At 50.0% G+C, this 25781-nt stretch overlaps 2 protein-coding genes across 2 annotated transcripts; both read right to left on the bottom strand.

Annotated features, from left to right (window-relative positions):
• Positions 1 to 1683: 1683 nt before the first annotated feature.
• CFAP52 (cilia and flagella associated protein 52) lies at positions 1684 to 19841 on the bottom strand. Its single transcript, XM_065735119.1, has 14 exons — positions 19778 to 19841; positions 18849 to 19048; positions 18059 to 18195; positions 17346 to 17474; positions 16197 to 16296; positions 15670 to 15783; positions 8718 to 8818; positions 7877 to 8047; positions 6428 to 6576; positions 5877 to 6022; positions 3831 to 3982; positions 3139 to 3241; positions 2792 to 2903; positions 1684 to 2029 (listed from the first exon to the last, which is right to left on the bottom strand). The coding sequence occupies exons 1-14, from the start codon at positions 19839 to 19841 to the stop codon at positions 1854 to 1856; spliced, it is 1854 nt and encodes a 617-aa protein (XP_065591191.1). The 3' UTR covers positions 1684 to 1853.
• On the bottom strand, positions 11789 to 24716 carry LOC136047823 (TBC1 domain family member 24-like). Its single transcript, XM_065735120.1, has 7 exons — positions 23728 to 24716; positions 23365 to 23523; positions 22416 to 22479; positions 21564 to 21659; positions 20964 to 21240; positions 20289 to 20467; positions 11789 to 11799 (listed from the first exon to the last, which is right to left on the bottom strand). The coding sequence occupies exons 1-6, from the start codon at positions 24651 to 24653 to the stop codon at positions 20322 to 20324; spliced, it is 1668 nt and encodes a 555-aa protein (XP_065591192.1). The 5' UTR covers positions 24654 to 24716; the 3' UTR covers positions 11789 to 11799; positions 20289 to 20321.
• Positions 24717 to 25781: the final 1065 nt, after the last annotated feature.

Raw genomic sequence — 25781 nt, 5'->3', positions numbered from 1 at the left:
CTCACTCTGCAGACCAGCTGCATCTCCACTGATCTTGGAGCTGCTGGTTGCAGCACTCCACACAATAGCACATTCTCACTCTGGGACAAAATGTGTATTTCATGCGTAGTTGGAGCCCATTTGGAAAACCAGGGCAGTGCCCAGGAGTTTGCACGCGTCCAGCTGGCGTTGCTGGAAATAGATGTTGGAAATCAGGACTCTGAATGCAGCTTTAAATTGGGCACGGCAAATGGAGAAGCCCCAAAGAGCCCGAGTTGGTTTAAAAGCTTGACTCTAAAGAGCTCCACGGTCAGATGCTTGAGCTGGAGCTGAGGGCTTTTCCTTAATCAGGGTCAGACAAATTAAAATGAACACAGAAGACTGAGTTTACACAACAAGTTATTAATTAAGGAGCGGGACGGAAAGGGATAGGGGGAAGGGAGAGAGGGGAGGGCACACAAACGAGCAGCCATACAGACTAGAGCAGGCTGGAGGCTGTCAGGGAAGGTTCATAGGTTCATAAGGTTGGAAAGGATCTACAAGATCATCTAGTCCAACCATCCTCCTATCACTATCTCTACCCAACTACTAAATCAAATCCTTTAGCACCTCATCTAAACGCTTCTTGAACAGCGCTAGGGATGGTGCCTCAACCACCTCCCTAGGCAGGCCATCCCAGTGCCTGACCACTCTTTCAGAAAAGAAATGCTTCCTGAGGTCTAATCTAAATCTTCCCCGGCGCAACTTGTGGCCATTCCCTCTCGTCCTGTCATTACTTATCAGGGAGAAGAGGCCCACCCCCTCCTCACCACAACCCCCCTTCAGGAAGTGGTAGAGTGCAATAAGGTCTCCTCTGAGCCTCCTCTTCTCCAGACTGAACAATCCCAGCTCCCTCAGCCGCTCCTCATAAGACTTGTGCTCCAGGCCCCTCACCAGTTTTGTTGCCCTTCTCTGAACACGCTCCAGGGCCTCAATGTCCTTCTTGTAGTGAGGGGCCCAAAACTGAACACAGTACTCGAGGTGCGGCCGTACCAGAGCTGAGTACAGGGGGATGATCACCTCCCTGCTCCTGCTGGCTACACTATTTCTAATACAGGCCAGGATGCCGTTGGCCTTCTTAGCCACCTGGGCACACTGCCGGCTCATGTTGAGCCGAGCATCAACCAACACCCCCAGGTCCTTTTCCTCCCTACATTCTTCAAGCCATTCTGCCCCAAGCCTATAGCACTGCATGGGGTTATTGTGGCCAAAGTGCAGGACCCGGCACTTGGTCTTATTGAACCTCATCCCATTGAGCTCAGCCCAGCTGTTCAGCCTATCCAAATCCCTCTGAAGGGCCTCCCTACCCTCAGGCAGTTTGACACATCCTCCCAGCTTTGTGTCATCTGCAAACTTACTGAGGGTACACTCAATTCCCTCATCGAGGTCATCAATAAAGATATTAAACGAGATGGGCCCCAAAACTGACCCTTGGGGGACACCACTCGTAACAGGACGCCAGCTGGACTTCACTCCATTCACCACTACCCTCTGGGCACGGCCCTCCAGCCAGTTCTCCACCCAGAGAAGAGTGAACCTGTCCAAAGGTGGCAGAAAGCAAACAGCGGTGCTGGAACAGCACGGGTCCTTCTCAGAAGCGGTGAACACTTCCACCCCAAACTAAGTGGAATACGAAATCCTTTGCCTGCCTGTGAGAATTGAGGCCTGTGTGTTCAGTGCTGGAAAGGATCTCTGAAGAATCCAGTGAATACACAACAGAGAGTAGAAAAATAGTTATCTCTAATAGTAAGAGTGCTTTAAACACCTCAGCTATGAGAAGAAAAGACTTTTGGGCTGGGTGAGGAGGCAGCAGCATGGCAGCTCCTGCACCACTGCTAGGGACAGCCTGGGTACTTCCAGAGCAGGATGGCACCGTCGGCGCTCACACTCACGATGTACTTGTTGCCAGGGCAGATCCTGAGACGGGTGATGTTGCCACTGTGGCCCACTCCAATGTGAGTCACTGTCCCCTCGTTGTAGTCCCACACCTTCACCAGGCGGTCATCCCCACCTGCATCGGGCACAAGGGAGCAGCGATCACACACAGTTCTGCTGCTTTTTGTTCCCAGCAGAGGACACCTGGGCACTCGTTTCATTGAGGAGGGGTAGGTTCTGCTGTCCTGTGCATTACGGCAAAGCCTACTTCTGTTCAGCTGTTAGCCCTCTAGCAGCTCACTGTCAGTTCTGGCCAGCAATTGCTACCAGCATGGCAGGTCTTCAAAGGCTCTTCACCAGCACCAGTACTGGGTTAACCTGAAGGAAGTGGAGCTGACACAAAGCCTGCTGCCTTGGCTCAGTAGCATGGCTCCTCTGTGCTAGCAGTGGGCTCCCAGAAGAGATGTCACCATGGTTGGGAACGTGTGAGCCTGAGGCTGGATGGAGCCTGGAGCCATGTGCACCAGGAAACTAACAGTGCCAGCAGGACACGTGGAAAAAAGCAGTCAAGTGCACTGCAAACACGACAGAAACAAACGAGGAGCAGAGCAAGGTGCAACCCTGTGCTCCCTTGGGAACATTCAAACCTTGTCTTCACCTCTAAATTACATCTGTGAGACTGAACCATACTGTCTTACAGGTCTGGATTACAGCCTCTTCCTAAGTATTTTTCTGCGGCCATTTGTTTTATTCCATGTTTTAGCTGAATTTTCTTTTTCTTTTTTTTTTTGTTTGTTTTTAATTCTTCTTCATACTTTACTGAGACCCTTGTTTCATTGCCTTGCTTTTCTTGGTCCTAATATGGCCTTTTCTTCTCAAGTTTCATCCACCCACTCACCTGTGACAAAGTATGCCCCATCTGATGTGATGTCCATCCCATTGATGGAGCCTGATAGCGAGCCTTCCAAATCTCTGATTGCAGAGCCATCGTACACCTCCCAGTATCCAATCTAGGGAGCAGACAAAAGTTGAGCTGTGCATAAACAGCACGGAGATGTCAGAGCTGCCCTACAAACTTCTGCTGAAGTACAGCAGCCTCAACATGGGCCCCTGCTTCCCCAGGAAAGCTCCCCTAGCTGGTGCAGCCTGATCATGGCCTTGTGTGACTATGACTGCTTGGAACACCTGGAACCAGATGCTGTGTGCTGGAATGACTGCCAACAGAACTCCTGTAGTTTAGCTTACCCTCCTGTCCGTCCCACTGGTGATTAGCTGGTACTCTTCAGGATGGTAACATACACATTTGAACAATGTGTTGGCCAGAATCATTTGTTTTCTTGTAAAACACCTGCAAAACACCACAAAACAAGAGAAAGAAAAAGGTCAAAGCCCAGACTTTGACTGCCTGAACTCTCTCTACGTGTGTCATACATTCTGCTTGAATATTAGCAGGTGTAAGCCTGTGTTCAGGGTTTCGTGGTACCTGTCAGAGTCACCACTTCTGTTCCCTGCCATGTCTGTCTTAGAGGACTGCTGTCAGATGAAACATAGGTTTTTAATCCAGAATGCTTTCTAGGTGCTATGCAAAAGATGTCCTCGTCCCTGTCACAGCACAGAACTAGAGATCTGCAATAGCTTGTCAAGAATGACACAGTGCTGAACAGAGCTAGCTGGAACCCTCTGCTCCATCCCCTCGGCTGAAGGGGATCTGCTACAGCAGAACAACTCGGGACCAAGGTCTGTCTATACTTCTCTGGGAAGTTTCCACTGTTGGAGGTTCCACCTTTCCCGACTGATTGTTCTTCCTCATTATTTTAACTCTCTAAGGCCCTTTTCCCCTTCCTTCTCACCATGTGGTGTCCCAAACAGGACACAGTGACCCACCACAGGAGCTACCAGCACTTTAAGTACCGTGCAGTGCTAACCCCTCTCCTTACCCAATATCCCAGATGATGCAGGTTCCATCAAGGCTGGCTGTGACACACTCCTTATCATTCTTCTTAATCTTAATACAGGACACAGCAGAAATGTGCTCCTTCAGAATTACTTCCAGTTTGCGAGTTTTCTCACCAATTGCCCAGACCCTCACCTGCAAACCAGCAGCAAACATCAGCTCTGTACCACCTGAGCTCAGAACACCTACAGCTTTCCTGAACTCTGCACTTCTCTTGTAACTTGAATGGCAATGGAATCTCAGCAGACCTGTCTCTGTTTTCCCGGCCCTATACAAATGTTTTGGTGAGCCCCACTCACCCACGTTTCAGTGTACTCATTTCCCTATTGAGAGTAAGCACCTAATCCATGATCTATTTCCAAGCTGTGTTTTAAAGATCAAAGATCAAAGCTTCTGAAATTGAATTTGAAAAGCTACCTGGTACTCATGGTACATATATAATGCTAGTAAGTAAATACAAAACAGCTCCTTGAATCTTTGATGTGAAATCCACGCCTGAAAGCATCGCTTTTCCCAGTGGTGGTAATGGCAGCAATGTTTCTGCTTCGAGGATTTGATCCTTCACACCTTGCCTTTACTGCCCCATAAGTGTCAAACTTCGTGATACCCATTTGCTTTTACATTTCACTCAGGTCAAATGCTCGTGTAAATTTATACTATGCACCGAGATCAAAGCAGAGGACGTTAACCTTCCATGTTTTCAAGTCTGATGCTGAGGTACCTATGGGATCTGTATGTCCAATTCCTGCTGGCTACATGATCAGAGCATTCAGATACCTCAAGCAACCCCGGACGTCAGAGCTTTCAGATGATTGATTTTGACAGAACCATTAGCATTCCAGAGCACTCCTTTGCCTTCTGAATGAATGCTGCAAAAGCCCCCCTGCAGTCCTCATTTCTACTTAACCAACCTTCTAGCTTTAATTCTGTCCCAGCTGTCTTTTTCAATTCAGAGAGCAACTAACCACAGCCTGTGCCACTCTGTGTGTTCATACAGAATCTAGGTCTTCCATCTCCTGCATCCTCCAGCACTAATCATCCAAGGTACTTCACTGTGCTTTTATTAGTGAAGGGCTGAAGTGGCTCATCATCTCTAATGTCTTTATGCAGTGAGACAAGGCAGCGCTGCTGCTACCATTCTCTATCACTCTGCGGGAGAGCTGAGGCACAAGATGATTTAGAAAGATGGTTCTGTGATGAGGATATTTGCCTGAGATTTGCGAGTTCAGTGCCTCACTCTTCAAGACTTCCTGTGCAATCTTCAGCATGCACACTGCACACGACGAGCAGGGCACAGAAACAAAGCATTAAGAGCAGTTAAATCAGTCAAGATGCACTTAAACGTCTGCTTCTGAGAGCACACCAGACTGCAGGGAGGAAGTCCAAAGCAAAGCAAGAAACTGAATGTGTGCCTTCCAGATCTACTTTAATATATTAAAAAAAGAAGGCTTGCATGATTTAAAATTTAGTGTTTCTTCTACAGATTGCAAAAGGCCACAACTAAAGGAAGTGCATGGAGCAGCCAAAGTACACGGCGTTGATTTTTGACTGCTGGAACAATACTGTTGAAGTGCACGAGTAGGATGCCTTCTGAGTTTAGTTGTTTGTGTTGGAATGTTCTCACAGCTGCATTGGGAGCCAGGTTATTAGGGTCTTCTATTAACGTTACCACCTGAACCAGATAATACCAACCCCAAAAAGTCAGGAAGGAACCCAGAGACAACACAGCCACAAAAGTGAGCACGGTGCTGGTAAGTGAATTCATGCAGGACACATTGGGCTGGTTTAGGGCTTCCAGAGCTGACAGAAAGCAAATCAGTGCTACAGCACGGTGAGACAGAGCCTTGCAAACAATGGCTAATGCAAAATCGGGGCATTGTTTCATAGGAACCCCTCTGAGAACAAGAGATCTGCACATAGCAAAGGCTAACACTTTCAAACTCGGTTCTCTGCCCAAGTGCGAGCTCAGCACAGCTCCGTTTGTGACAGTTCCCAGGTCCTGCTCCGGGCTTTTAAAGCAAGAAATTACCTGCCCTTCGCCTCCGCCGCTAACGATCCGCTTACAGTCATTAGTAGCAGCAATCGCTGTCACTCCCAGGCTGTGGGCATTGTTAATCACATACATTTCCCGGCCACTCTCAGGCATGAAGGCACGGATTTTTCCATCGTTCCACGCTGATGAACAGAAAGAAACAGATCATCCAGGCACAGACACTTCCCTCACGCTGTCCTCGCTTCCCGTACAAACGAACCCTTTCCTTATTAAGTGCCTTTATACTACGTAGCCTGACATCGACCATTACAATGTAATACCTTTTTTGGTTCTGCCTGTGGGCAAACTGCTTTGGTAATGGCAGGGGGACAGCATTGCTGCCCTGGAGCTGCAGTAGTTCCTGCATAGGCAACTTGCACATGGCACACAGGCAGCAAATGTACGCCAAAGTTGTTCTACGTACATGATAGATGAATCTGCTCCATACATCAGTGTTATCAGTTTAGAATCAGGGCTCTTTAGGACTTTTGTTACACTAGGTAACACTCCCAGACTGGACTCACCCACGGGCTGGGACTGCCCGTTACCTGAAATGATGCTGCTGCCATCCCTCATGAACTCCATGGCGTAGCACGTCATGTTGGGGATGACGATCCGCAGGAGCTCCCTGTTCTCTGGGGTGTGCCACACCCGGATGTCATCTTTGGAGCAGGTAGCAAACAAGTCAGAAGTCCCACTGGGGTGGTCAGAGAGAAGAGCTAATGAGAGGAGAACACAACTTCTGTATCAGACCTTAACCCATCCCTTAGAGCTCGGCTGCTGCCCACGTTCAGCTGTAGTCTTCACAGTAGGGGTCACCATGGTTAGGACTGGAAGACCTTTACCACAGAGGTTTCCCCTGGTTTGGCACCAGTGCACAGTGGAATTAAGATGGAGTGAAAAGAGCTCTTTCTGCTTCAGTGAAGTTGGGACGTTGATTCCCCACACTGAACCTCTGAAAAACTTCAAGTGTTGTACTCAATACAAAGAAAAGTGGGGGGGGGAGAGGTGCTGACTGCCCAGGTTTGACATCAACAACCGACAGCAGCCCCACACTGTAGGGATGTCATTTTTTATCTTTATGATTCCTATGTAACACTGCTGAAGGCAGTAGGGGAAATGGTAAAAGCCTGTTCGTAGCACCGTTGGTATATGTGTTTAAGTAAAAAAGACCTGCAACCTCAAAAACCTGTAGGGCTGAATGCTTTGAAATAAGCTCTTACAATGAGCAGCAAACAAAAGGAGACATGTGGGCATGGTTTTATGCCATCACCACTGCTTTCTGCAGGATGAGATTAACTCTATCTGGCACAGGGCAATACATCAGTTATGGACAAAGAGGACCGAACCACATATCCTCTGGATATGACAGAGAGTGAAATTGAGAGAGTACCATATGCTTTTGTTCAAAATCACAGGCAAGACAAATCAGGACAGGGATAATTGGTCCAGAGAAAGTGCAGCCTCTTTCAGGACAAGCTTGTGCAGGTGCTTTGTAAAGCAGAACAACAGCAGCGACGTGTTCTGAAATACGCCAGAACAGAGAAACTAAGCCTTCACTTCCAGCTCGGTGACATGCACTGCTCAAGAGCAGCTAACAAATAAGAAGTTTAAAACAGGCATGTGAAGATGTGGAACTGGAGTCCTTACCCTCATCACTAAACCCAGCTCACCCAAATACCTCTGTGACACAGATGTGCCACTTGGGAATATTAGCATCAGATTACTCTAAAGCTCAAATGATTTACTCATTAAATTAGGAGTAAGTGGATTTTCCAGGCCGGCCACAAGAAGGGAGGAGGGCATTTTGCACTTCCCTCTGCTTTGTTGCACCGTGATGAGATCTGCTCATGCGTGCGGTGTCAAGAAGCAACGCGACAACAGCAGGCCCCAAATCGACCTTCTCTTTGGGATCAAGCTGCTGTTCTCTGTCTGGGGAGGAAGCAGCTGATTCCTGACCCTTGCCAGCCCACAGCATCCCAGGCAGCTGTACTCACAAAGGAAACACGATGTCGTGAACAGCTTCCCTGTGGCAGGTGGAGATCAGCTCCTCTTTAAACGCCGTGTAGTTAACCCGGTACATCTGGCACGCGTTCGTCCCCACAAAGAACTGGTGGCCCTGACCTCTGCGTGCCAGGGAAGTGACACCACCTTGAACTTGAAAATTCCTGTTAAGAGAATGCAGAATTTCTTTTCGCTTATCCCTCACTGAATAATATTTCTGTTCGGTTTAGGACTTCTGGGGATGATTACGGTGGCACAGCACGAAGCTTTTCCTGAGCTGTGTGCTGAAGCTGGCTACTCAAACAGTGCAAAATGGATAACTGCAAGCCTGATTTTCAAGTCACCCACTGAAAAGTGAAGCCTGCAGCTATTTCGTACGCAGAAAAAAGAAGCCCTGCAAGGACTGCAGTGCTTTAAGACGTGTCTGTTAAATTAGTGAGAGCACTTTCACCAACAAACACTTTCTAAAAGGCACATAGTCACCTTCCTCAGGTGGTGTAAGGGAACATGGTTTTACTGACTTTACAGACCTGTCTCACTTTACATCAGTTTGGGACTCCCAGTGCCTATGGGGAAACAGTGGTCATTTGAAATGAACTGTGAGCAGGGCAATGTTATGCAGAAGCACGCAGAGACTTCCAATTTGCTTCCAATTCATTACGCTGCAAACAGAATGTCTAGTTTAAGCACATCTATTTTGTCTGTAGGGTTGAAAAAAACAACCTGAGATTTATTTGCATCGTGCCATCCCATAGGAACAACTGGTTCTTACAGCACAGCCCTTTGGGGAGCCCTCATCTCCATCCTTCTGATCCCCCCCATCTGCAGACTCACTTCATCACTTTGTAGTTTGAGCCCTTACAGAGAGCTACAGTCCCTCCTCCGGTGCCGACTATGACATCTCCTGTCTTCAGCAGAAGCAAGGCCGTGACTCCCTAGGAGAGAAGGAGATTACAGCACAACTGGATGGGAGCAGTTGCAATGCAGCCATGCTGAATGCTGCAATGGAGTCTTTACGATGCTCCCTATGGCGGTGCCCACGTCACTCAAATATGGCTTTGTCTTTCTAGGCTAAAAAGCGATTGTCTGGAGGGAACGGGAAGAAAAGGGTTATTAATTACAGGTGTATATGAATATCTACAGTGGGAGTGTTTAAGGAGCAGGTAAGGGGTGTCAACATGAACCGCTCAGTGCAGTTGGGACCATATAGGAACTACACAGCCTTACCTTGCACATTTTATGTCAGTGCCTCCACTTTGCCTTCCACTGGTTCTTTATAGATAAAGATCAGAAGGATGAAAACACAGATGAAACTCAGGCTAAGCACCCTTTCACGAAGCTGCTCTTAGGATGCATCCCCCGCATCCCAGGCCTGTCTGAAATATCCTGTGCCACCCCACACATACCACTGATAAAACACACTTCTGGCAGGGAGACACAGCACAGGCTTCTGCTACTTGATGAGTAAACCAACAGGGGGTCAGCCATCATTAAAAGCAGAAATGCCTTTCCAACTGCTTAAGTAGCACTCTACAGACAGAAGGAAATCAATCCCCAGCCTGGCCACGATGTTTCCAGCCTCACAGAGCTGCTGCTGTTCTGCTCTGCCTCAAGTGGTGGTCCTCCACACACAGGAAAACAGATCTATTACTGACCATTTCTGACGGTCAAAAACTGGATGCAAAAGGGGTGAGAGTGCTTCTCTGGGGCCAAATGTTTCTGTTCTGACTCAGTAAAATATTCTGGGTGAAAACGGGGAAAAAAGGGAAAGAAAACAGAGGAACTTTATGCCACAAAAACTTGGACTGAAGTTCTATCACAAAGCAACGTGTACAGGATGCAATTTCACAGCGTTATGGGGTTTTCCTTGAAGCCTGAGCTCATAGCACAGCTTCTGAGTGGTGGGGGCTCTTCTGCACTAAGAGTTGCAGTGCTTTGGTGTTGTCGCAGCAAAAAGAGCAGGGTTCTCAAAGGAGATGAAGCGACAGGCAAATGAGAAGCGTGATGCATTTATACTTCAGGAAGGGATCATGGCCATGTATTTGAGCTCTGAATTTTGAACATGCACAGGTGCCAGCATTTTAGGACAAGGTCTGACATCTGTATCATCCAGCACTCGTGTTCTCTTCCATCACTGATCTGGCCCAACCCCGGCGTATTTCAGCATTACACACTCACAGACTTTTAAAGCCAGAAAGCTAGAAAGTGATCATTTTCTCTGCAGAAAGGAATGAAGCTTTAAGGAACGTGGGAAAGAAATCAAGGCAGAGAAGAAAACAGAACTGACTATTTGAGCTGTATAGAGGTCAGTGCTATTAGAAAGGATGCTGCAGAAGCTACAGAGACAGCCTGCCGAATGCAGAGAAATGCCTTTGATGGTTGTTTAAAATTCTTGCTTCTATTCTTTGGAGAAAAACAAAACAAAACAAGACACAACACACACCTATATACGGATAACTGCCTGAAGTAGATTAATTCCTTATCCTGCAGAACGTGGCCGCCCAGTGCCTCCTGCACTACCACTGCCATCGCTGGAAGGCACCGCCCGCAGAGCACGGGGTGCCACGCTCCCACATCACTGCCAGGCAGGGAGCCAGGTTTCATGCAGACATTCTTCACTCAAGCACGAGAACAAAGGGAGTGTATTTAATTAAAACTACAATCCACAAGCAGAGCTGTTTCTAGACGGTGCTTTGGAAAGTTTTCCACGGGGCGTGGGCAGTGCTTTACAGCCCCTGTTATTGCAGGGCCTTCCCATCCCCTGCTCTGCAGGCTTTTTTCTGTTACAGACTGCCATCTCCTACGTGTGCCCTGTGGGTTTAGCTCTGCAGCTGGTGGCAGCCTTGGAAATCACAGCCACGACTCCGCAGCTGACCTGATTACAGCTTTCTGCTTGTTGCTAATTAGGGTTTTTACAGCACTGCCAACGCCAGGTTGAGATTTACCAGGTACATTCCCTTTGGTTCTTCTAATGTGGGAGGGAAGCAGGTATCGCCAAGAAAAAAGGAACACCTGGAAATGTTCTCTTCATTCATGATGAAGCTCTCGAAGTCAAGAGTTTGAGTTCAGCCTGGGTTTGGTAACTGTGCTTCTCCCCTGTTCAGGCTGCTCTTGCAATCCCCACAGGTACGCAGCTCTGGGAGCTGCTTTTGATATTCATATGTCAAGCAGCCCGTGTTAACGATGCAGTGAGCACTCTGCCTCATACTACTGACTGTTCTTTTGTAGGTGAAATGCAGAGGGTAACGTAGGTTAAAAATATCATCATTCATTATTTACCTCTTACAAAAAGAAACCACTGCTTTGAAGTGTGATGATAAATATAGATACCAGCACAAACGCAGGCTGAGCGTTCCCTCCCTGCAGGGATGCTTGCTCTTTGTCCCATTCTGATCTCTTGCTCTGGGAACTCTTCCAGCACACCTCGTTTAAATGTTTTGTTTACAATGCAAAGCATCCAACTACTGCTGAGAATCCATTTGCAGTCCCACTCTTCATCTGAGTGGTTACCCTAAAGCTTCTCGAGCCTGCGGTGGGGATACTGGAGTAAATGTGCTCATAGACACGACAGAAACACACTCAACTCCATTTAGATGGGAAGCAGGTCGCTCCAAACAGCGACGTGCCACTCCTCCTCGAAACAGAAACAAAGACATCTTCAGATCACGGCCAAGTAGTAAACACGTTCTTACACATCTAAAGGCAGCGTAAAAGCAATGAGAATGGTTCCAAAGCACGGAGGCAGGGTGCTCCGAATTTTTGGTGCAAGGAGTACTGCACAGGGCAGGTAGAGATCCAAGACACCTCGTGGAATGTGCACAGCTCTGCAAAAAAAAGCCATCTCTTCTCCTCGGTTTAGCAATGCGATGTAAAAATAAGGATGTATACACTTCTGTTTTGATAAATGCCGTGTTTTCTATTTGAAAAAAAAAAAAAACCCTGTGAAAATACTCTTCTGATGTTGAAGGCTGTGCTACAATTGGAAATTTCTGTCCTAAAACATTAGAGCTCACTGGTGTATTGAGAGTGCTTGCTGACAGCACAGTGACAGCGTATGACTTGTGTGCAGGGATGAGCGCTGGGTGGGTAGGAGGGGAATCACAGCATGCAGCCAGGAAGGGAGAACTGGAACTGTGAGGGTGGGTCTGAGAGCAGCTGGGGGTAAAAACACACCAGCACATTCTCACTGACTGACACAACACTGCTCTGCACTGAAACCCTGATGAATTTCTCATTTTAGACACCGCGGTGGTAAGAGCAGAAAGGAAACAAGCAAGGGGAGCACCTGACAGTAAGAGTGTGTGAGCAGAGATGTCCACGCACCATCACCTTGAGTAACGTGGTAAAGGAGGAGGCTGGATGGAAATAACAACGTGAATCACAGAATCACAGAACTGTAGGGGTTGGAAGGGACCTCCAGAGATCATTTAGTCCAACCCCCTGCAAAGCAGCCCCCAGCCCAGGTTGCACAGCTCAGCATCCAGGTGGGTCCTGAACGTCTCCGGAGAAGGAGACCCCACCACCTCTGTGTGCAGCTCCAGTGCTCCGTCACTGCACTGTGAAGAAGCTCCCACACACGTTGGTGCAGAACTTCCCATGCTTCAGTTTGTGGCCATTTCCCCTCATCCTATCACCACACACTGCTGAGAAGAGTCTGGCTTTGTCCCTTTGCCTCCTGCTCCTCAGATATTTACAGATGTGGATCAGATCCCCTGAGTCTTCTTTCTCAAGGCTGAACAGCCCCAGCTCTCTCAGCCTTTCCTGCCTCTCCCTCTGCCAAAACACAGTGGTATCTCTCACCTAGCTGCCACTACCTACCATGAACAAAACAAAATGTCAGATGGGTTGTTGTGTGACAGCTCAGGTCTCATCCACAGGGCTAGCTGTCAGCTGTGACATCCACTTCAGGATCTTACCTTCTCCTTAGCACCCTGTCAGCCTCTTGCACACTGAAAGGCCTTGTTTTTCTTCAGCTTTTCACTATTACAAGCAATGCCAGATGAAGTTAGTGATACTGCAAGGCTCTTCTTAATATGGATGGGGATATGTTCTGGCCTCGAGCCTCTGCTTTTCACTAAGAGGCCTTGGGATATCCTTCAACTTCCAAACTGCACAGCCTCCTGCTAACGACCCTAGCTGACCTCTTCTTCAGTGATGGTCTCAAAGGTATATTGTCTGTGAGGGTTTGTTTCAAAGGCATTTGCACCTTTCCCTCACTGCAGAAGGCAAGGGAGTTCAGAACGCTGTGCAGCTGCATCCAGGTGCTCCAGGCTGCACGTGTCATGCTAGATATAGGAGAGAAACCACACCTGTATAGGGGATATTCAGTCATCAAGACCTTGGCCAGGATATGGGTACACCATGGAATGAAAGCACTGCAGGGTGACTGCTGGAGGACTATCGTAACACCACCCACAAGAGCTCCAATGTACATTAGAAATCATAAGTATGGTAAATCTTTATCAGGAGAACAAAATGTGGACATTCTTGTCACTAATCATGCACACAGAATTAAACTACTTGCATTTCTACAATGCAAGTGGGAAAACCAAGTGTGATGACTTCTCCAAGCTTCTGGAATAGATAGATGAATATTGAGTATATTTAAAGACCTCACTGGCTCCAAGTGATCCATCCCAGAGAGGTGGGCATGCACTTGCAATGCAAGAGGCATTGTGACTGGGTATGTATGGGGTTCGTAAGTATGTGTGTTAAAAGCAAAGTTCAGAAGGTCTGGAAAAATGAGTCCAGAACAGCTTTTGATTTGGGAATTACTGATGGTTTCTTTTCTCAAAGGTTTTGTCAGACTCACGCTTGGCCTCAAACAACAAGGTCTGCTTCTTTCTAGGGCAGTTTCCCCATGGCATCTCTAGTAGTACAATCAGCACTTCCACCTCTATCACTGCCCTCACTGCTCACTGATGTTCATGGTTTCTAATAGAATCATAAAATGCATTCAGCCTTATGCAAAAAAATGTTTCAGGAAAGTGTTTGAACTCCTCAGGTATCATCCCCTCCATCAAAAAGCCACAAATACAACAACAAGCCAAGAGAAATCAAGAGCAAGCGTTCTAGCTGGTGCCAATTGTTTCTCATTACAGCTCCCTGCCAACAAAAGGCCAAAAGCTCCTCCTCCAGAAGACATTCCTGCCTGTGGATCATTACACAGAGATCTGCAAGTCCCAACTGCAGACAAACAAAGAAACTTTGTTAAGGGAACCTTGAGGTCAGGAGGCTGAGCCCTCAGAAGTCAAAAAGCAACAGAAACTGTACGCTGCACAACCTTCTTTACTTTTTTGTGCCAGTTGTGCATAAGCACTTTAATAAACTCTTTAATTATATTATCTACAGGACTATTTTCAGTAAGACCCCTGTCTCGTCAGTGGGGAAGCTGAAGCTACTACAGAGATCAGTCATGAGGGGTGTAATGTAATAATGTGTGATGGGAGAACACAGACAAAAATAACGAACAAAGAAAGAGCACTTTCCTTCAATTGAGGTTTAACTGAGAAACCTTAATGTGGTCCAGAAGAACTGAATTCTAGATAGCAGCCTCTGCCAGAACTCCCCAGCATCGCAAAGAGATGCTGAGCAAGTCACTTAAACAGATCCTTCCAAGCAGAACCTAGCTGTGTATTCCACAGGTGCCAACACAGACTCTGGGGAGTGACTTTCAAAAGTATGGAGCAGTGAAATCTGTGAATAATGTCAATTGGAGCCCGGCCTGTAAACACAGAAAGCTACGTAATGTCAAGTACTGTGGGAAAAGGGTAAAGACCAAACCTCTCAAAACGGGAGCCAAAAATAAGCAATTCTTGCACTTGAATTTCTCGGTGCTTTAGTGCAAGAGTAGTGCCACAGAAATCCCAGCAAAGTCTGGTGAGACACACCAAACCCAACTATTCAAATCTAGCTGTGATGTTAGCATTCAGCACAGCAAGCCTCACTGCTTTCCATTAAGTGTTGGACAGCTGGCTATCAGCTAAGTGTCACGATGGAGACAAGTCCTTGGAGAGGACCCACAGATCAGCTGGGGTTGGGAGGAACCCCAGGAGCTCATCCAGCCCAGCTCCCCCTGCCTAAAGTAGGGTCAACAAGAGCACTGAGAGCTAGAACCAAAAAGGTACAGAAGAAATTCTGCCTCATAAATCCTTAACACAAGTTGCTGGCAGACCTGGAACGCCTGGCTCTGCCACACAGATTTCCATCTCCAAGGTTTGTGGCAGTAACTGATGCCATGCCATATCTTCAGGCTCAATAAAAATGAGACATGCTTTACTTGTGAATTTTCGCTGTACTTTCCATACAAAGAAGCATGCTGCCTCTTTCGGTTGTGCTGGTAACTGGTCACAGGGCCCTGCTGTAAATAACATGGCTGCACAAATTACCCTGCTGCAGGTACTGGCTTTTAGCTGAATCCATTCTCAACCCACAGGCAGTTCTGCTGGCACAGCTATAATCTCTGGTTGCGCTACAGGAACCACACAAACAGGACAGAGCTACTCTTCTCTCCCCTTAGCTTTTATCCCTTCAGTTTGCCTTTACTCTGGTCCTTGATCTTCTGCAGTTGTGCTCCCATTATGGTTTTTTTCAGTGACCCATATTACTCTCTTCACCCGAATGGCAGCAGCGTGGCACACACGCACGCCGGCTCCCATTCCACTCATCCTCTGTGAAGGTGAGGTTGTGCATCAGCTTTCTAATGGTTCTCCTGGAGGCTGTCCTAATTTCACTCACTAATAAAGAGGATAAGGAAAAAGACTCAAGTGACAGAACTTCTACTCACCAACGAAAACTTCTTTTGAGGCCCAAAATCGGTCATCAGCTTGTTTCTTGTGTTCACTTTCAGGACGTCACCAGTTGATGTGCCAACATAAAAATAATTATCATCATCTGCCATCTATAAGAAAGGGTGAAAAAAAGAGATTGTAGTCAAGGTACTGAGGCTCTTGTCCCAAGCCTAGCTCATGCTGCATAGCTTTACTTGAGTGCATTGCCAGGATTCACCCTGAGGGCACACAGCTAGTGCTTTCACATCCACACTCACACGGATCTGCAACACTGCTCTCTCTAAAACGTTCTCCAGCCAAACACTTTGAAGCAAAAGTTGAATTCTCTTGAGCCTCTGACTAAAATGCATGCTGCTTCTTTTCCCAGGACAAAGGAACAGAAGGCCACCTGCCACGAGCCAACATTTAGCAACTACAGTGCCATCGTGTAGTTATAATTAGCATTGTTAGCATCACTATGAGAGCTTTCTCTACTCTGCAGAGTGCTGCTTAGCTCAGCTGAATCTTTTTGGCTGACGCTCACCTTAAGGCTTGTGATCACTCTTCTCAGTTGCCCTGTCTGGCATTCAGTTGGTCGGAGTTTTCTGTTTGGTAGATCCAGTTCCCATACTCGAATGGTCTCGCTACAGGAAAGCATAGAGGAAAATGAAATCCTTGTATGAATCAATCCCAGAAACATCTCAGCTCAACCATTATTAGGAGAATGAAACAATCTGTATAAGGTCATATCATTCTCAAATTATGATAAGGAGGAAAAAGTACAATACCAGAGAAGCCTGAAGCAACCCTTTGTCTTTTCTGCTGTCTCTCGTGTAACTTTTTTTTCCAGATAAGTCAAAATATCTTAAAGGCTCAGCAAAAATTCATGCTAGGATTATGGGGGAGGTATGTAACAACCTGGATATTAATTCCCCTAAGAGACATGCACCACGGGGATCGTGCTTCTTAGAACAGGAAACGAGCAGCACCAGGCACTTTCAACTATTTTCTAGCACAGTTTGACTGACGACTAAGAACTGATGTAGTACCTTAACACACAGTCACCCTCGTATTTCACAAAGTGTTAAAACTGCAAAGACCAGCACTGACAAGTGCAGCCATAGCCAAGGGCATCCAAGCCTTCCTCTGATTTAAAGGGAGCTGCAGGACCTCTGCAGGTTTAAAAGTCAGGCTAGATAAATGCGAGCTGTCCCAAATCCATGGGAAATGGGCCTTTTTGCTTCAACTTTTGTTACAAGCCAGTGACCAATTGTACATTACATCTGCTGAGGATGGGGGAAGATCCAATGACCTGCAAGATATCATTCTTCATACATTAACAAGGCACTGTCCAGAGCTCTTCATTGACTGCTTTTTGTGTGTAAACACTGGGAACTGAATATTTTAAGCACTGCAGAGGGAACGCTGAGCACAAAATCCTGCTATACAGAACAGAAATTAAGCATGCTGCTCTGTGTGTGCAGCTTTGAAAGCGTACACTTACATGCAGAACAAGGAAAAACGCTTTGAACAGACAACCTGCTGGATATTCATGAGTCCATTGAGATGAGAATTAAAAAAGCAGAGCACACTGATGCTTAAATTTCCTCCTATTTAAGTAAAGGCTCTGAAAAAGGAGCTAGGCCGGCGGGTTTTTTCCTCATAGCAGTTCTCACACTAAACACAGCCTTACATTCCAGCTGTCACAAACATCTCGTCTCTGCACGCGGAGCACTCCACGATGGTGGCACTGCCTCTGTTCCGAGCCGAGGCAGGGCTCCCACAGACAGCCTCTCTTTTGGAGACGTCCCACACAACCACACTGCAGAGGAAGGAAGGGCTTTAGAATACTTCGCTTGTTAATGTGACTTAAAATCTTACCAGAAAGAAAACTTTTTCTTCTTGCATCATTCCAAAAGGATGAGAACTAAAGCCTGTTTTCCTGCAGTTTGTTCCCAAAAGGATAAGCACTACATGTCACCTTGTGAGCAGTTTATCCAAGAAAAGCCTTAAAACAAATACATGGAATCACAGCTTACACCTCTTGTTGAGGAGGGGGGGATGTGTATTTGAAGTATTCCTCCTCCTGAGCAAGAGTAGAATCATATCTCACATAGAATCTTATTTGAAATAGCCTTTTATTCCACTTGTAATTCTTCAGGCCTGAATATTAAGCCAGCTAACAGGGAAACTGGTGTGTTATTTGAAGGTGACAAAGCCATCTTCACCATTAGCTGCTGCCCTCATCTTTCCCTGCCCTACACACTGGTGTACCAACCCAGCTTCCATCAGATGGGATGCTCTAAAGTGATGTCAGAGTGCCAGAGGAGGGAGTGTCCCCTGAGCACATTCTCCAGTGTCCTGCAATTAGTGAGGAATCATGCCTCAGCAAGGGGAAACCATTACCTGCCATCGTCCTGGCCGCCCAGCGACACAAGATAAAGGTCGTTTGGAGAGAATGCCAGTCCTTCAATTTTACCCTTATGAAGTGACAGGCGAGCAAGCAACTCCTTCTTCTGAAAGTCCCACAGAATGATGTCTGCCTGCAGTCCAAAGCAGAAGTCAAAGCCAGAGCATTAGCTGTGACATGCTGAAGTGCTCTGGTAGGAAGGGAATTGCTCAGAAGCAGCCAGCAGAAGGTCAGCTTATTTCAGCCCAGTGCACTGCGATAGGGGTATGCCTCACATTAGATGCTGTACAAAGTATTACTCCAGTTACCAGCTTAGAAGCTCTGATTCATTTCAGAATCACAGTTTGCTATGCAACACCAATTCTGGAAGAGTATTTGACTGAGATGTTTAAATGCTGAGAACATGAATAACTTCCCTCTGCCTCAGGCTCTTCTCAAATAAGCAAATTAAACCATTAACAACTTTAAATGTGACACTACTTACTGTTGAGCATCTAATGGGATTTAGGCTGCCACATGTCCACAGCACTTTCTCTGAGAAGGACTGGGACTAAGGAATCCCTCAATCTAGTTACCCTGATCCTAAGGAGAGTGTTTAATGCCATGCCAAAATACAAAGGCACACCCAACAACAGAGCATCCATACTCCTCATTCTTTGCAGTGCCCTCCCACTACAGATGTTTGTTTTCCTACAAATTGAAAAACGAGTAAGAATTACTCCAGCTGATCGGCCAAGTCCGTGTTTTTGGTCAGCATAGCATGGTTAAACAGCAAGCGTTATCCACCTTGAAGCCCATGAAGGTGACTTGCCCAGAGGCAACGTAGTTCCCGCTGCTTGACACGACGACACAGGAGACGTTGTTGGAGTGGCCGTGCAAGAATGTTTGCTTCTTGCTGGCCAGGTCCTGGATGACCACAGTGCATCCCAGCGGGTAGAGGAGGTGCTTGCTGTCAGGGTGACAGATCAGGCCTGACGTGATGTGACCTGCCATGGGAGGAAGAACAAGGCATGCTGCATTCAGTGCCTCCATGCAGGAGGACATCCTGATCATGCTTCCCCAAACTCTTACTTCTCAGGATTTACTTTGCAATGAGGGCGAAACCGAGAGGCTCCCAGCTCCCACCCAAAGCAGCACAGTCCTGTGTGTAATTCAAGGTTGGGCTCTGCTTGCTGCTGCTACCAGGAGATCCACCCAGCCCTGAGGACTGAGCATCACCACAGGTCCTCCATGAGCAGCAGCTGATTTGTGAAGGCCACACCACCGCTCCGTGTTGCCCCAGAACAGCTGCACACCTCCCAGGCAGTTGGGCGGCTGCAAAACCCCATTACCGACCCCGCTGCCACAGGGCTGCTCACAGCTGTGCTTTGTGCAAGAGGATTTGGTTTTATTTCGAAACGAAGCTCCTCTCATTCCAGTAAGCTGGGCAATTACACACACACACAAGCAGCAAATCCCTATGTTCAGCCTGAGTTTGCTTGCTCTGAAGCCTGTATCTCTTCTCCATGAGCTCCTGCCCCCAGTCAGGGACACGGTGCACAGCTCTGCTCCCGCCCAGGCACACACCCACTGCCCCCCAAACCGCCCCACCGCATCCCATGTCCCCCATATGCCCCATAGCCCCTCCGCCTGTCCCCGCGGTGCCTCACATCCCCCTCCAGCTGCCCCAAGCTGCTCCACACCCCCACCAAGCTGCTCCCAGGTGACGCCGGTACCGTTGAAGCCGATGGCCGCCCTCAGCTCCAGCCCCCGCGCTTCCCCCCCCTCCGCCATCGCCATCGCAGACGCTCCGCAACGACGGAGTCGCGGTGCCATGGCAACGGCGCCTGCGCGCTGCGCCCGGCCAGCAGGGGGCGCTGTGCTGCGGGGAGGGCCGCGAGCGGGGGCGGGGCAGCGCGGAGCCCCAGGGCGGGAAGGATCCGGCCCCGGAGGAAGGGGCGGTGTAGGTGAGCTTCGCACCGTGGTGCTGAGCTTTGTCTAGACTGAGGATTCCCACAGGGCTGCTTTGCTGACCGTAGACGGGCATAGAAAGCAGTGACCTGCCTCCTCTCCAGCAACCTGAATGGGAGCAGGGCCGGTGGAGCTGGGTGTGAGCTGTGGGAGGAGGCCCCGTTCATGACACGCGTGGCCCTCCACTGTGGCTGATGACAATGAGGGGAGGACGGCAAGCAGAGGAGCGCACAAAGCTGCTGCCAGGGATCGTAGTGGTCGTGCTGGAGCTGTGACTTCTGCCGTGGTGGGGGGCTGACCCCACGGGACCTAGGTGTTTTGGAAGCCCCACACCTCCAACAGCTGCACCGTGAAGTTCTCCTGGCAGAGTGGAGGGTTGTCAAAGGTCTCGCAGGGCTCCGTGCGTCCCCGGAGCAGGTTGGCATCGAGGGACAGTGCTTGGCCTCCACCTCCACCTGCAAAAGCACACCGGGCATTGGGATCTGCGGTCACCCTTCCCTGCCCCAGCAGATGCTGGCCAGGTCTTGGGGTCGTGCCCATTTCTCAGCTCCGTTCTTGCACACAGGGTGCATCTGCCCCAGAGGATCACGCCTGGCATTTCTGCAAACTGTTCCCCACCCACATCTCCTCTTAGCCCTGCAGGACTCCCAGGAAAGGGTGAGGAAGGGCATGGCTGCCACATCTGGCGGGCAGGTTTGGGTTGCAGGGCTCCTGCTCAGCTAGGACTTGCTCTGCAGCACTCAGAAGGGACATCTGTGCCCTTATGCAGCCCTTCATTCTCCGGCTGATTTGAGGAAGAGGGGACTGACTTCATCTCGCTTGACTTCAGGTACATGTACTAAGACAGGAGGTGTTTGCTTTATGGACAGCTTGGATTTTAACCTGGAGGGGAGCTCTTTTCAGTCAGAGCAGCAGCGTGCTGGACACGGATACCTGCCACCAGGTAATTACCGATAACGATCCCTTCCCGAGAGCCAGACATGAACATGGAGGCTGTTTTGGAAGGCAGGAGGAAATGCCTGATGGCCAGGAACGGGGACAGGCGGCCCTTCCTCTGCGGTGCAGGCACGGTGAGGAGGTTGGGGCTGGCACTGCGGCTGCTGGGGGAGGAGCTGAGTGGGGGGGTGGGAATGGGTGATGGTGACCGCTGGCGTGAGCGTGGAACAGCTTTGGCCAGCTCTGGCTTCTTGATGAACACCCACTCGTACCTCTCCATCTCGGGGCGCACCTGGAAAGCAGGAGAAAGCCAGTGAGCCCCGTCCTTGTGGCTGCATGGGGACCACACGGTGTGTGCCAGGTCCAGACCTGCAGCAGGGAAGGGACAGCTCAGGATCAGCACACACTGTCCTGCTGTCATCCCTTTAGGATGCTCTAGAAGATAGTTCTCCATTTTTTTCTGGTCCAACAGAGCACTTTCTGCAGCTGCCTCCTGCCAGAGCTCTGGGGCAGTGAAGGGAGTGTGCAAAGGAAGCAGCTTGGTGCCACCGCGCCTGGAGTTAGAGGAATGAAGTAGCAATGAAAGACAGGCCCCTAAGCATAAATTTGACTTACAGTGAACACGAAGCATTCCCCTGTCCCAAAAAAGCCCGATGTCAGCCCGTTCTTCTTCCTTTCACTCCAATCAGAGGACAGGAATGCCCCACACACCTTCGGGAGAGAGCACAGGGAACTGTCAGCGAGTGCAGGCTGAAGCCTCCACTGAGGCCAGCTCCTGCGTGCTCAGCGCAGCAAAGGCTCTGCCTCTCCTCAGGACTATGTAAGGCAGAAAATGAGCTAAAACATAAAGGAAACAAAGTCTTCTAAGTCACTTTTCCTTGTCTGCACAAGGCCCTAGGGGCAGCAGTGTTTCTCTCTTCACTGCACTCGAGTGCTGCGTGTGGGAGGTCAGGACTTGTTGGCCAATAAATCTGTAGGATGCCTTAGCAGTTCACAGAGCTTGCCTGTGCTGTCTGATGCAGAGTGCAGACATAAAATATGGGTTTATGAGCCACTCCCAGAGTCCCTGGGAAGATGCCTGGCTCAGGTCGTTCCGCAGTTATTCCATGACTTTCACGTGTTTTAAGAGCTGACAATACTTCACTCCATTTCCCTCATGTGGCTGCTCTTGCAGTCAAGAAGGGGTTGTTGCATTTAGTGCACTAAAAGGAAGTCCTTGCTAAGACAAAGCATCTGTTGACTTTGGGGAAGTCTGCTTAGCAAAGGCTTCATGGTTTAGTCTACATGTGCAATAAAACCTCTCTCACGGCCTCTCCCCATCTCACAGACTTTAGTTTACAGCCCCCCTTAGCCAGTGCCTGAGGTGCCTCTTGGTGTCCCTACAGCACCGTGGTGGAGCCACAGTTTGTGGCAGGGGCTCCTTGCTGTCACACAGCACAGCTCACCTCCCTGTTGGGAAATACTTACCTCCCCCTCCATCGTTTTTAGGATCAGCACTGTTGGTTCGTAACCTTCGCAGCACAAGTAAAACCTGGGAGTGCACAAGGAGGCTGCATTGGTGCAGGGCTCAGACCAAGGACATAGCTTGGGCAGCTCCTCTGTTGGTGCAGGCAACAGAGCTGGCTCCAGAGCTTCTCAAGGCACCAGTTTTGCTCATCAATGTGGGTAATAGCTCTCATAAATCCAAACAAAATCCACCCACGTACTCTCAGCACCAGCCTGGGGGAGATGCGTCGTGGGGCAGTTTCCCAAGCAAGCTTGCATTTATTCTGCATGTGCTTCTCATCCACCTGGAGGCCAAGCTCCTGTCTGACACCCACCCTGTGAGCCCCACTGCTGCTGTGGTAAGGTGAAACAGTGGGGCCTCCCTGCTTGGGGTTTGCTGTGGGGCCCTTGCTCACCTCCCCTGAGCTGAGGGCGTGCTTGTGGTGCCAGCGTGGGCAGTACTCTGGCAGCCGCAAATGAACCGCATGGAGAAGCAGGAATCACTGGTGTTACGGGCAGCACGTAGCCCCTGGCCAGCCCTGGCACCCAGGCAGCAGGGTGAAATGCCCAGCACAGAGCGTTGCAGGGATGTTTCTGCTCTCCCCACACCCTTTGTTCTACAGCTGTCACTGGGTCCTTGGCTGTTCCCTCGCTTGCTGAGGATGTGGGCACTGACTATGGCACTTAGGCTCTCATAGCTTGAGTCTGGAGGGTTTGTGCCTCCCCCATTGTGAAAGGTGCCTGAGCTCAGCCTGCTCTGTACCGCCTCTCAGCATGATGTGCTGCTGAAGAAGGCGCTCCTTTCCCAAAGGGTCTTCAAGTGAGCCCAGCAGTGTCCCCAGGAGACCTCAGATATGCCCCACAGATGTTGTGGTTGCCCCTTTCTAACACCAGCAACCCTTACCCGATGCTATGTCTGTATCACGCTCACCTCTGCAGGCTGCACCCATCTTCCGAGGTGGAGAAGAGCAGCAGTGGGGGGAAGAGGGAGAAGCGCTCGGGGATCCAAGACCAGATGATGCGCATCTCCTGAGCCGATACAGTGCTGGAGCTGAAGCTCTGCATGTCCACGGCCAGGTGGAAGGACTGCCTGCGAGAGGGAGGAGGTGTCAGAGCTCAGCTGCCGTACCCTGTTAGTTAATGTCAGTGCTGTTATGTGCCACTGGGGGTGCGTGACCCCAGCAGTGCCTGTGCAGCACAAGGGACACACTGCAGCTCCCCCTGTGCTGCATTTCCACCTGTTGTTTGCCCGCTCTGCCCCAAGATCACTGCAGCAGACAGGCCAGCTTCCTACCTGCCCTGCACCATGGTGATGCCCCTCTCCATCAGTGCCTTCCTGTTGGCCATCTGCAGCAGCCAGATTTCCTTACGGGAGAACAGCCGGATGCCAAATGCTCTCTCCAGGAGTTTGTCAACAGTGATGTGCTGGGCAACGTTCTGCACAAAGGCCTGCAGTTCTGCCCTGGTGTCGGTCCCATCCTGCTCCGCAGAGCTCACCGACAGCCGGTACTGCTTCAGCAGGGCCAGGGCGATGCGGTACAGCACCTTCTGCCCCTCCAGCAGGAAGACATCAAACACACGGATGGCATAGCTGAAGGGGAGGTCACGGAAGAGCCACAACAGCCACTCGGAGTACACCTCAAAGACGTTCTCGGACGTGCTGGCTATCAGCTTGTGCGCTGCCGGGCAGTGCTTGTTGGCCAGATCCCCAAACGTCATGCACGAGGCCTGGTGGGCCAGGAAGGACTGGTCAACGTAGCTGGTGTGGGGGGCATTGCTGGCGATGAGGCGGGAGATGTTCTCGAAGCACTGAGCCTCGTCCTCGCTGTAGTGCAGCAGCAGGGCCACGAGCGAGGGCAGCGCGGGGCTGTAGGTGATGTCAGGGAACAGGTTGCCAATGCAGATGAGGATCTTCTTCAGCGCCGCGACCCCATCCGGGTTGAGGCAGTACGTGTGCAGGGAGCATCCCCCCAGGAAGTCAGGCAGCGGGTGGGAGCTGGCTCCGTGCTTTCCGAAGAGCCGTGTGGCCACGTCCCTGTACACCAGGGCATCGGGCGTGACGAGGCGGCAGGGGACACGCTGGCACAGCCGCTGGTACGCTGCTGCCCGCTGCCTGCGGCTGGCAGCCCAGCAGCCCTCCCTCACCAGCTTCTTCAGCTCCTTGGGGGGACGGCTGAGCACGACCTCGGGTGGATCTGCCTGCTGCTCCACCTCTGACATCTGCTCCCAGTCCACGAACTGCCCATTGCCCACGCAAGAGTTGCTGATGTGCCACGTGTCATCCTCCGGCGTGACCACGACGGGGATGGGAGAGGAGCTGAGCACCGCTGCGGGACAAAGAGCGTGAATCCCACACGGCACCCTGCCGCCAGCACCGGCCTGCCACACTGCAGTGGGGTCCCAGAGCACCTCCTCCTATGGCAGTACCCCCTCCCTGCTAAGGGAAATGCAGATTGGCCCCCATCCCTCGGGGACTCAGCGGGAGCAGGGGACAGCCCTCAGCTGGTCCCTGTTCCCCATGTCCCCCGTGTGCCCTGTGAGGCTAACCAGGCGGCCCAGCACTGTCTTGTGCAAAGCTACTGGTGGTGGAAATGGCTGCAGGCAGAGCTGTGAGCAGGGTTGGAGCTCCTCCTAGGGAGAAAGCAGAGGTATTTTCCTTGGGGTTACTACAGGGCTCTTCTCGCTGGTGACAGTGACAGGACGAGGGGACATGGCCTTAAGTTGCACCAGGGTAAGCTTAGGTTGGAGATCAGGAGACACTTCGTTACAGAAAAGGTCATTAAGCACTGGAGTGGGTTCCACAGGGAGGTGGTGGAGTCACCATCCCTGGATGTGTCTGAAAACCTTTGGATGTGGCGCTCAGGAACACGATTTAGCAGAGGGCTGTTAGAGTGAGGGCAGTGTGGTTAGGTCGTGGTTGGACTTGATGATCTTTAAGGTCTTTTCCAACCTCAGTGATTCTGTGATCCTGCTCATTGCCGTCGGGGTGAGTTGTGCCAGGCAGCTAATAGCCAGCAGGACACAGCTAAGTAGCACACACTTTAATGCTCTGTATATCATGTTAGATGCACTCAGCCAGGAGAGAGCAGAGAGACTCAGCTCCCTCCTGTGGATTTGCAGAGACAAACCTCTCTATCCTGACCCCAGGGGGACACACGGGGACAGCAGGGCCACAGGTGGTTGGGTCTGGGTCTGCTCACACTGCGCTGGCTCAGTTCAGCTCGTGCTCAGGTGCAGCCCAGCCAGCACTGCTGGCTCAGCTCTGCAGGGCATCTCACCCTGCTCTGAGCAGCCAGGCTGGAAACACAGGGAGTCACACAGGGGCACCCAGCACAGCCACGCTTCTAA

Source organism: Cyrtonyx montezumae, unplaced genomic scaffold (genome assembly GCF_038088225.1).
Source record: "Cyrtonyx montezumae isolate F1298 unplaced genomic scaffold, pur_monq_1.0 scaffold_19, whole genome shotgun sequence".
Taxonomy (NCBI): Eukaryota; Metazoa; Chordata; class Aves; order Galliformes; family Odontophoridae; genus Cyrtonyx; species Cyrtonyx montezumae.
This window is presented reverse-complemented; position numbering and strand designations above follow the sequence as displayed.

Coding starts and splice junctions, on each gene's coding strand:
- CFAP52 (XM_065735119.1), bottom strand. CDS start 19,841: ATGGCGATGGCGGAGGGGGGGGAAGCGCGGGGGCTGGAGCTGAGGGCG. Junction 18,196..18,848: donor TCACCTTCATGGGCTTCAAG/GTGGATAACGCT, acceptor TTTGGACTGCAG/GCAGACATCATTCTGTGGGA. Junction 2,904..3,138: donor CCAGTGGGACGGACAGGAGG/GTAAGCTAAACT, acceptor TCTGCTCCCTAG/ATTGGATACTGGGAGGTGTA.
- LOC136047823 (XM_065735120.1), bottom strand. CDS start 24,653: ATGTCAGAGGTGGAGCAGCAGGCAGATCCACCCGAGGTCGTGCTCAGC. Junction 22,480..23,364: donor GATGGGTGCAGCCTGCAGAG/GTGAGCGTGATA, acceptor GTGCACTCCCAG/GTTTTACTTGTGCTGCGAAG. Junction 20,468..20,963: donor TCGGGAAGGGATCGTTATCG/GTAATTACCTGG, acceptor GTGCTTTTGCAG/GTGGAGGTGGAGGCCAAGCA.